At 46.2% G+C, this 12,053-nt stretch overlaps 1 protein-coding gene across 1 annotated transcript in view; it reads right to left on the bottom strand.

The window, feature by feature from the left end:
• Positions 1 to 12,053, bottom strand: part of LOC119967935 (G8 domain-containing protein DDB_G0286311-like) — a 69,554-nt gene that overhangs the window by 11,784 nt on the left and 45,717 nt on the right. Inside the window, exons 5-6 of the mRNA XM_038801033.1 lie at positions 7,911 to 8,225; positions 6,974 to 7,035 (exon numbers count right to left, since the gene is read on the bottom strand). Coding sequence (XP_038656961.1) covers positions 6,974 to 7,035; positions 7,911 to 8,225 — 377 coding nt within the window. The remainder of the gene's footprint in view (positions 1 to 6,973; positions 7,036 to 7,910; positions 8,226 to 12,053) is intronic.

The following is a 12,053-nucleotide window of genomic DNA, read 5'->3' on the forward strand; positions in this document are numbered from 1 at the left end:
CAAGACAGACAGCAGAAGGTTGAAAACATAGCCACAAAGGAAGGACTTAGAAACAGGGTCAAAAGATTAGGGAAGTACAAAGGTATATACATACTGACCACACCCTGTACCGGATGGGGACCCTGTCTTCCCCCCCCCCCCCCCCCCCACCCTGAAACTTGCAAATATGTTCGGCAGATTAGGGTTGGACTATTGTTATGTTGTATATCTGTTAGCGTATGACCATGCTCTTCACAGTGTACCCCATACACACTGATGCAAAAAAGAGAAATGCCACAAAAAACATTTCTGAAAAAAACAAAAGCTCTAATTAAGGAGTCGTAAAAGGTGAGATAATGATTGATTTTAACCATTTACTTGTTTACAAAGAGATGGCTATAAAACATTGTTTTGAATTATGGAGATTCCCTGCGGTGTAGACAATGGGGGTGATTCTTTGCAAATGGCGCCTGTAGCAGAGAATCTCATGTCGGGGAAAAAAACGGGATCAGCGGCAGGTAACAATCTGTTTCTGATTCCCTGGTCCCGCATTAGCAGGAGGATGAAAATGGGTCATTTGAACCCATCTGTATCCTAGTAACAGGCTGGACATGGGATTCTCCACACCTCCATGATGCTCTGGCCCGCTCGCCTGGGATTCACCAAGTATTTGCTGGTGCGCCCTGACGTAGTAGACATCGCGGTGGGTCCAGGTATTTAAGGTAGGTGCCCCAAAAGTCCATTGGAGGGCTCACTCCCCCCAACAATGCAAATTCTGCCAAGCACCTCCATACCAGAGAACCCCCCCCCATCTCAAAGAACCCCTCCATACCAGAGAGCACTTCTATATCAGAGAAACCCCCATCTCAAAAATTCCCCCATACCAGAGAACACATCCACATCAGTGAACCTTTCCACATCAGTGAACCTTTCCACATCAGTGAACCTTTCCACATCAGAGAACCCTTCCATATCAGAGAAACCAGCCATGTCAGGGAACCCCCCCCCATAACAGAGGACCCTCCCATATCACCACCCAAAGAGAGGTGAGCCTGTGGAATTCATTACCACAGGAAGTAGTTGATGCTAAAATAGTGAATATATTCAGGAGGCAACTGGATATAGCACTTGGGGCAAATGAGATAAAAGGTCATGAGAAGGAAGCAGGATTAGGCTATTGAGTTGGATGATCAGCCATGATCGTGATAAATGGCAGAGCAGGCTCGAAAGGCCGAAAAGCCTCCTCCTGCTCCTATCTTCTACATGTGTATCTATGTACGTAGAGGAGCCCCAATATCATAAGACCCCCATATCAGGGAAATTCTCCCATACCAGAGACCCCCTATTAGGGAACCCTACTATCGCAGAGAACCCTGTCTTATCAGCGGACCCCCTTCTCTTTCGGAGTACTCCCACAATATCAGAGGACTCCCCAATATCAGCAGGCCGCCATATCTGAGGACCCCCCATTTCAGAGGACACTCCACCATATCAGAGGACCTGCCCATATCAGAGGACACCCTTTATCAGAGGACTCCATATCAGAGACCCCCACATCAGTACCCTTGCCTGGAAGCTAAAGAACAGTCCAGGCAGAAACTGTGAAAAATCATAGCTTTTTCACGTACCTATCTCTTACATTTCCTGCTGCAGAGCAATGTCTAGAAAGCAGCAGCTGTTATAAAGTCACAATGCAGGGCAGCACGGTGACACAGTGGTTAGCACTGTTGCCTCACGGAACCGAGATCCCAGGTTTGATCCCAGTTCTGGGTCACTGTCCGTGTGGAGTTTGCACATTCTTCCCGTGCTTGCGTGGGTCTCACCCCCACAACCCAAAGACGTGCAGGGTAGGTGGGTTGGCCACGCTAAATTGCCCTTAATTGGAAAAAATGAATTGGGCACTCTAAATTTATATTTAAAAAGAAAGTCAGAAGGCTTTATACCACCTCAGATCCTTTGATCTGTGAGGCGTCTATACACTTTAAAAGAGAAATAGCTTTTAGTAGGCTGCAATTTACAGGGTACTAGCTTCCAGACAGCCAGATGTCTGGATTATTCATTTTCATTTCCTTTCACGCTCGAATGCATCTCAAGTACCCTGCTCTGAACATAGCCTCAATGTTTGGAAACATGAGCATTGATTGACAGCTCCTGACCACATCAAAAGGAGTGAAGTGCTTTCTGCTGAGAAAAAGAGTAAGTGAAACACTTAACTCCTAGATGTTTATAAACATTGCAGTTATGATTATATTTTCTCAATTAACTGTCTTTGAAACATTTTAGATCTTTAATGCAAGGACTCAAACCAAAATTTCTATTGTATACCGCTGAAAGGCAAGATTCACCAACAGTAGCAGATAGCTTGAGTTTGGAAAGAACAATTTTTGATTTTATAATGTTTGCCATTACATACATACCAGCTCCTTAAATTCTTTTGTTCTATTTTTAAATAAGGTAGAGGAAGAATTTTTTAGATCATCCGTGAATATCAGAGTAAAAATTCTGAGTGCATGGTTCTGTTTTTCTGCAAAAAATAACTTCTATTATTTCAAATATATAGAATGTGTCAATAAAAGCAAAATACTACAGATGCTGGAAATCCCAGCAGACTAGAAGTTAACAAAAGTAGCACCGTTATTCAAGCAAAGAGGGAGAGAGAAATCAGGAAACAACAGGTCAGTTATTCAACATCATTCATTGGGCAAGTGCTGGAATCTATTGTTACAGAAGTCTTAACATTGCACTTAGAAAATCATATAATGATCAGTCAATATGGTTTTATGAGAGGGAAAGGACAGCTGTTCCTTGGACCTGTCAATCAAACTGTGAATTTATAGTTCCCCACTGTAATGAAAGATTATGGAAGTAGTCCAGCAATAATAATGCCATAATGGTAGTATTTAAGGTTATCGCTGAAATAAATGGGGCAGCATGGTGGCACAATGGTTAGCACAGCTGCCTAATGTTGCGAAGGACACAGTTCGATCCCGGCCCCCTGTCCGTGTGGAGTTTGCACATTCTCCCCATGTCTGCGTGGATCTCTTCTCACCCCACAACCCAAAGACATGCAGGGTAGATAGATTGGCCATGCTAAATTGCCCCTTAATTGTAAAAGAAAAATGAATTGAGCACTTTAAATTTAAAAACCAAATTGCTGTAACAAAGAGACATGCTGTCAAGACCATAAGACCATAAGGAGCAGAATTAGGCCACTCGGCCCATCGAGTCTGTTCTGCCATTCAATCATGGCTGATATTTTCTCATCCCCATTCTCCTGCCTTCTCCCCATAACCACTGATCCCCTTATTAATCAAGAACCTATCTATCTCTGTCTTAAAGACATTCAGTGAATTGGCCTCCACAGCCTTCTGCGGCAAAGAGTTCCACAGATTCACCACCCTCTGGCTGAAGAAATTTCACCTCATCTCTGTTTTAAAGAATCATCCCTTTAGCCTGAGATGGCGTCCTCTAGTTCTAGTTTTTCCTACAAGTGAAAACATCCTCTCCACGTCCACTCTATTCAGGCCTCACAGTATCCTGTAAGATTCAATAAGATCCCCCCTCATCCTTCAAAGCTCCAACGAGTACAGACCCAGAGTCCTCAATCGTTCCTCATATGACAAGTTCTTCATTCCAGGGATCATTGTTGTGAACCTCCTCTAGACCCTTTCCAAGGCCAGCACATCCTTCCTTAGATACGAGGCCCAAAACTGCTCACAATACTCTAAATGGGGTCTGTCGAGAGCCTTATACAGCCGCAGAAGTACATCCCTGGTCTTGTATTCTAGCCCTCTTGACATGAATACTAACATTTCATTTGCCTTCTTAACTGCCGACTGAACCTGCACATTAACCTTAAGATAATCATGAACAAGGATTCCCAAGTCCCTTTTTGCTTCTGATTTCCTAAGCATTTTTCCATTTAGAAAATAGTCTACGCCTAAAATCCTCCTTCCAAAGTGCATAACTCACACTTTTCCACATTGTATTTCATTTGCCACTTCATTGCCCACTCTCCCAGCTTGTCCAAATCCTTCTGCAGCCCCTTGCTTCCTCAATACTACCTGTCCCTCTACAGATCTTTGTATCATCTGCAAACTAAGCAACAATGCCTTCAGTTTCTTCTTCCAGATCATTTATGTATATTGTGAAAAGTTGCAGTCCCAGCACAGACCCGTGAGGCACAACACTAGTCACCTGCTGCCATTCTGAAAAAGACCCCTTTATCCCCACTCTCTGCTTTCTGCCAGTCAGCTAACTCTCTGTTCACGCCAGGATCTTACTCTTAACACCATGGGCTCTTAACTTATTTAACAGTCTCCTATGTAGCACCTTGTCAAAGGCCTTCTGGAAATCTAAATAAATCACATCCAATGGTTCTCCTTTGTCTAACTTTCTTGTTACCTCCTCAAAATCTCTCAGATTTCTCAGACACGTTCTCCCTTTGACAAAGCCGTGCTGACTCAGTCCTACTTTACCAAGCACTTCCAAGTTCTTTGCGATCTCATCTTTAATAACAGACTCTAAAATCTTACCAATGACCGAAGTCAAGCTAACCGGCCGATAATTTCCCATCTTCTGCCCCTCCCTCCCTTCTTAAACAGTGGTGTTACATTAGCCATTTTCCAGTCATCTGGGACCCTTCCTGCCTCCAGTGATTCCTGAAAGATCATCACCAATGCCTCCACAATTTCCTCTATCTCTTTTAGAACCCTGGCATGTAGTCTATCCAGTCCAGGTGACTTATCCACGGTCAGACCTTTCAGTTTCCCCAGAACCTTCTCCTTAGTAATGGTCACTGCACTCACCTCTGCCCCCGGTTCTCCTGGAGGTCTGGCATCCCACTGGTGCCTTCCACCATGAAGACTGATGCAAACTAACTATTCAGTTCATCTGCCATTTCTTTGTTTCTTATTATTACTTCTTCAGCCACATTTTCCAGTGGTCCAATGTCTATTTTTGCCTCTCTCTTACCTTTTATATATTGAAAAAAACTCTTCCTATCTTCCTTTATATTACGAGCTAGCTTGCACTCATATTTCATCGTCTCCCTCCTTATTGGTTTTTTAGTTGTCCTCTGCTCTCTTCTAAAGGCTTCCCAATCCTCTAGCTTCCCACTAATCCTCGCCACTTTGTATGCCTTTTCTTTAGCTTTTATGTTGTCCTTGACTTCCCTCATCAGCCATGGATGCCTTGTCCTCCCCTTAGCATGTTTCCTCCTCCGTGGGATGAATTTCTGTTGTGCCTCCCGAATAACTCCCAAAAAATCCAGCCATTGCTGTTCCACTGTCTTCTCTGCCAGGCTCCTGTTCCAATCAACTCTGGCCAGCTCCTCCCTCATGTCTTTGTAGTTACCCTTATTTAATTGTAAATTACATCTGATTGCAGCTTCTCCCTCTCAAACTGCAGGGTAAATTCTATCATATTGTGGTCACTGCTCCCTAAGGGTTCCTTCACCTTAAGTTCTCTAATCAAGTCTGCCTCATTACACATCATCAAATCCAGAATTGCCTGTTCCCTCGTAGGCTCTGTCATAAGCTGCTATAAAAAGCCATCTCTTAGACATTCCACAAATTCCTTTTCTTGGGATCCACTACCAACCTGATTTTCCCAGCCCACCTGCATATTGAAGTCCCCCATGATTAATGTAATATTGCCTTTTTTACATGCCTTTTCTGTCTCCTGATTTATTTTCTGCCCCATATCCTGACTGCTGCTAGGGGGCCTGTACATAACTCCCATCAGGGTCTTTTTACCTTTGCGATTCCTCAACTCTACCCACATAGATTCTGTGCCTTCTGATCCTATATAGCTCCTTGCTATCGATTTAACTTAATTCCTTACTAACAATGCAACCCGGCCCCCTTTGCCCATCTGCCTGTCCTTTTGCTAGGACTTATATCCTTGGATATTTAAATTCCAGCTCAGATCCCTTTGCAGCCACGTCTCTGTGATGCCCACAACAGCGTACCAGCCAATTTCAATGTGCGCAGCAAGCTCATTTACCTTGTTCCATATACTGCGCACATTTAGATACAACTCCCTTAATCCTGCATTGACCTCATCACTTTTCACACTCTCCTCAGTTACTGTACCCTGTATTGAGGCCCTTTTTGATTTTTGACTATCGCTTCCCTGCCTTACACTTTCCCCCTTATTGCTTTTTGTTTCTGGCCCCGTTTTAATTCCGTCCGACTTCCTGCATTGGTTCCCGTCTCCCTGCCACATTATTTTGAACCTTCCCCAACAGCACTGTCAAAGTTTATGTCTTGTATTCATTCGGATAGATGCAAGAGTACCAAATTTCAAAGGGGACAACAATTAATATTGCATGACAAAAAGGGGGCTGTTTGGTTAGTAAGTGACACTGATTGGTGAGATGTTGCCATTAAGAATCCATGAGGAAAGAGATATCCCTCTAGCTTCGGTTTGATTTTAGAAAAAGGCAAGTTGACTCTGTTTGATCTAGTTGTTACTGTGGCAGTTGCAGAGCGGACCAGCTTGGGGATAACTATTCCCTGGTGCATTCTCCATGGCAATGCATCACCAATTAATAATAATAATAATAATAATCTTTATTGTCTCAAGTAGGCTTACATTAACACTGCAATGAAGTTAATGTGAAAAATGAAATGAAATGAAATGAAAATCGCTTATTGTCACGAGTAGACTTCAATGAAGTTACTGTGAAAAGCCCCTAGTCGCCACATTCCGGCGCCTGTTCGGTGAGGCTGGTACGGGACCCCTCGTCACCAGATTCCAGTGCCTTTTGGGGTACACTGAGGGAGAATTCAGAATGTCCAAATGACCTAACAGTCTTTCGGGACTTGTGGGAGGAAACCGGAGCACCCGGAGGAAACCCACGCAGACACATGGAGAACGTGCAGACTCCACACAGACAGTGACCCAAGCTGAGAATCGAAGCTGGGAACCTGGAGCTGTGAAGCAACAGTGCTACCCATTGTGCTACCGTGCTGCGCCAATTAGAATATACTTGCCAAACAATCACCCTCTTTTTTCTCACACGCTTTGAAATTTGGTATTCTTGCATCTGCCCTGAGAATGCAAGACAAAATTCTTCAACAGCATTCCTCTTTGTATCAGCAATGCTTAGGGAGATGTCAATAAATCTCTATTGAAACTGCAGGCATAGATTAGTTTAAACTCACAGAGATGGGTCGGCTGCATTATTTGAAAATTTAAAGGGCAGAATTTAAATTATGTTTTTTTCCCTTTTTAAAAATGTTTTTCCCACTTAGGAGGCAATTTAGCTTGGCCAATCCACCTACCCTACACATCTTTAGTTTTTGGGTGAGACCCATGCAGACACGGGGAGAATGTGCAAACTCCACAGCCAGTGACCCAGGGCTGGGATGGAACCCGGGTGCTCGAAGCCGTGAGGCAAGCAGTGCTTACCAATGTGCCACCGTGACCCCCTCAAAACTGACATGTTTATTTTTTGTTGAGTGAGAAAGCAGAAAGCAGAGGATGGTTGGACTCTATAAACATTTAAATTACTTGATAGCTTCACAGTTTTTCAGACCTTATTCACACTTGACAAGCATTTATGCCTTTCTTAAAAAATTGTAACTTATACACTTTGCTGTCAGGCCCTTGCTCCAGTGAAAACGGGATTATCTTGATCCCAGCAATGAGTTTCAGTGGACCTTCTGGATTCAGATTTTTCCCATGTCTCTACTGAGAAAATACGATTTGTCGGATGGCAAATGGGGGATGGCATTTCCAGATCTGAGTCTCCATGACCCCATGAGAACCTTGGCTTAAATGTCAGTTTTCAATCATTCTCTTGAAAATGCACGACGAATTTAGATTTTTTACACTGCTCAGAAGCATTACTGTTATTTCTTTAAAATAATTCAAGCTAGTCAGCTCACATCAAGAATAAACATTGTTCAATATACCTCTATTACCTTTTATGGTCAATTTTATTGTTGACACCGTGATAGGCATTGTTGTATTTCGTGGTGTAGTTGTGGGTACGGTACTTTGTGTGGGGGTTGTTGACAGCGTGGTAGGTGTTGTCATTCTTGGTGTAGTTGTGGGGGTTGTTGACACAGTTGGGAGGTCACAGTATGTCCCTTCTGTTGGCTCATTCCTGATACAGTCACAGCTTCGGTCTTCTGTTATATTCACACTGCAAGACTGGTATTTACTACAAAATGTTGAATTCCAAATAAATCCACCATCACACGTGCACTGAGTTTCATTGTTCACATGTTGACAAACTAGGAGAACAAATTAAAAGGTCATTAAAACATTGTCAGTATTCCCCAAGGGAGAAATTATTTTATGGAGTGCTGCTTCAAGTGTGCTAAACAGTGTATATTAATTCCTCAGCAGCAGGGCAACATTCTCATGGGTTTCTGAGGGAAGTGTCACTAAGGTGCCAGGCTAGCAGTACGAAGACACGTGGGTGGTACCAATTGTACCAGGATGTCACCCTGCCAGGGGCCAACCACCCGGGGCCTCTGATCCATCTGATCCCCATTTGTGGGGACCAGTACTAAACGGCCTCACCAAAGATCTCCAAGGCAAATGGGTTAGATCCCAACGGCTCGGGTAGATCAGGTGAGACTAGCTACTCAGTCTAATATAAAAATTTGCCAAATACTGAACCTCAGCGGGGAGGATCCAGATTACAATGTCTTGTGAGACCCGGTTAGATCTCGCGAGGCGTTGCGAGCCGGGTAAATCCCGTGGAGGCCTCTCCCTGCACTTACCTGCCGTGTCACACCCCTGTCCCAGTGGGACTCAGCAGGTAGATCATGCCCTCAATCTAGCCATGAAACCAAGAACAAAGAACAGTTCAGCACAGGAACAGGGCCTTCAGCCCTCCAAGCCTGCACCAATGAAGATGCCTGTCTAAACAAAAACATTCTGCACTCCCAGGGTCCAGATTGCTCTATTCCCATCCTATTCAAGCCTTTGTCAAGATGCCTCCTAAACACCGCTATCATACCTGCTTCCACCATCTCCCCCGGCAGGGTGTTCCAGGCACTCAATACCTTCTGTGTAAAAAACTTGGCTCACACATCTGGCGGCTGCGATGGAGTGAGAGGCTGCATATTTGGTAGCTCCGCTCATGGTGATCTTTTTGTGGTCCTTGCCCCAGTTTGTAGCAGGAATTTTGGAGGAAAAATGTGTAGAAGTACGAGCAGAAGAGAGTGAACTCTAGTTTTTGGAGCGGCCGATCAGAATTGCCCGGAAAAAAGCGAACAAGTTGGCTGAGGCAGGATGGGCAGGGTCCGGCCCTACCGGTTCAGTGGTCGATGGAGCAGTTAGTGAGCATCTTGAAGAGAAGTTCACCCAGCAGCGGAAGGAAAGTTCGGAGGACCTGGCCCAGGCGGTGGACTCAATCAAGGCGTTGGTTGACGGCGTTGAGATGAGACTTGCAGCCCGGGGACAGGAGATCCAGAGGTTGGAGGAGCTCGCGGAGGAGCATGAAGAACAGTCCAACTCAATGGCAGCGGAAATGGATCTGATGTGAGACCAACAGAAGCGACTACTGGAGAAAGTGGAGGACCTTGAGAAACAATCTTGTCGGCAGAACATCTGGATCGTGGACCTGCTTGGGGAAGGTGCATTTGACCAGCTATTATAAGTGGATCGAGCCCACAGGGCGCTGATGCGCAAGCCCCAGTGGGGTGCGCTGCCGAGAGTAATGGTGGTACGGTTGCATTAGTTCCTGGATAAGGAACATATCATGAGGTGGGCCAGGCAAACGAGGCGTTGTAACTGGGAAGGTGTCGAGATCCGCGTGTACCAGGACCTGGGGACAAAGCTGGGAAAGAGGAGGGCGAGCTTTAATAAGGTCAAGTCAGCCCTGTACAATTAGGGCGTAAAGTTCGGGCTACTGTACCCGGTTCACCTATGGGTGACCTATGGGGCCCAGGAGTTGTACTTTGGCTCGGCGGAGGAGGCAGTGGACTTCATGAAAGAGAATGGACTGGCAGGAGAAAGAGGACTTTGAACTTTGATGCAGGAGAAGTGGTAAATGTACTGTATTGCAAAAACTTTGTTTTGGTGTTTCTTTTTTCTGTTTTTGGCTTTAGGCTGGTTTACAGTTCTTTGTTAAGGGATGAGGGGTGGATCTCTGTGTTTGGACCTAGGGATAGATTGTTTGTTTGCTTTTACTGCTTGCCTTTGTTTGATTGTTTGCACTAAGAGCTGGGGTGGGGGGGGGGGGGGGGAGGGGGGAGAAATCATGGGTGGGGCTGTCAGGCTAGTTGACGGAGGCAGTGGGGCATGAGCTCAAGATTTATGTGGGGGGTGGAGTGATCGGGGCGGGGGGGGGACAATACTATTGATGAGGAGGGTACTTTCAAAGTGGAGGGTGGATGACAGTAGTTGCCTGAGGGCGAGCCAGGGGAGGTGCGGGACATGGGCCGAAGACTGGCCTCGGAGAGGATAGGCTCATTAGCAGGAGAGGAGGTCACTCCCTTGTAAAGAGCCCATGGGTCCACTGGGTCCCCGTAACCCAGTAACCCCACATAACCTTTTGGGCACTAAGGGACAATTTAGGATGGCCAATCCACCTAACCTGCAAATCTTTGGACTGTGGGAGAAAACCGGAGCACCCGGGGGAAACCCACGCAGACACAGGATGAAACCGCAAACTCCACAATAGACAGTCACCCGAGGTCAGAATTAAACCCGGTTCCCTGGAGCTGTGAGGCGGCAGTGCTAACCACTGTGCCACCGTGCTGTCCAGTTCAGGTGGGCTATTTTGGATAGAATTGCCTTGGACACCACCACTCATGCTGCCTTCCGTGCAGCATATCCCCATCATCAAAGGTCTCTCTTATTTCCCGGTATCAAACGTTAATTGGTTCACTTAATGAGGCGCAACAGGCTTCAGGCCGCTAATAATGGTCATGCCGGCTGGTTCTGAGGGACTGCGTCTGCCAGCTGTCTACCAACAAGGGGAAGCAGCACTTAAACCGATCCGGCAAAGAAGACTCTACACAGCATGCCACAGAGGAGACAAGCCCCAAGGTTTAGGGATGACGACCTGGCCAGATTATTGGATGTGGTCAACTGCAGATGGGGTACCCTGTTCTCCCGAAGGGCTCAGAGCGTGAGCCACAGGTCAGCAGGTGTCACCTGGGAGGAAGTGGTAATGGCCGTCAGCTCAGGGGGCATCACCAGGAGGTCCAGCACCCAGTGTCGTTCGAAGGTCAACCACCTCCACCGGGCCAAACGGGTGGATTGGCACCAGCTCCCGGGCACTGGCCCCACCTCCCCTTCCCCCTCAATGACGATGCACGTGTCACCATACCACCCAGCATCAGAACGTGCCCCAGTCCACCCATGTCCAGCAGTGCTGCCCATGCCTGCACCCCATCCCCCCCAATATGTTCCCCATCCCCCTCCCCCCTCTGTGATGAACGAAGTGTGCAGCTCACGATGGCCTCTCTGTCCCACAGAAGAAGTTGGCCCACAACAAATGGTAGAGGGCCCAGACGGGCGGCAAGGGGCCAAACGTCAGAGTCCTCACCCTCACGAGGAATGGACCCTGGCACTATGAACCAACAGTGCTAACCACTGTGTTACTGTGCCTGGAGATTCCCCTCCAAGTCACTCATCACCCTGACTTGGAAATATATTGACATTCCTTCACTGGATTTGGGGCTAAATCCTGAAACTCCCCCCCTAATAGCACAGTTTGTTTACCTACACCTCAAGGACTGCAGCAGTTTAAGAAGGCAGGTCACCTTCTGAAAGGCAACTGGGGATGAGCAATAAATGCTGGCCTAACCAGCAGCCCCCCACATCCCATAAATGAATAAAAAACAATTTAGAGGCCATGGAGGGACGATGTCAAGACGTCACTAGCTCAGACGTAGTCCTGGAAACAATAGCTTAATGTTTGTTGGTGGAATCGTAGTCCAGGGGCAGATAGCAACAAGTGCTAAATTGACTTTCAGTCTCAACTACGTAGAGGTCATTATGCCAGACAACAACAGCACCACACTCATCAGTAGATTTAACAACAATAGTTTCAACAAGACTCTTGTTGTTGACTTTACCAAGTAAGGCGGCAGACGTACTTG

Source organism: Scyliorhinus canicula, chromosome 6 (genome assembly GCF_902713615.1).
Source record: "Scyliorhinus canicula chromosome 6, sScyCan1.1, whole genome shotgun sequence".
Lineage (NCBI taxonomy): Eukaryota > Metazoa > Chordata > Chondrichthyes > Carcharhiniformes > Scyliorhinidae > Scyliorhinus > Scyliorhinus canicula.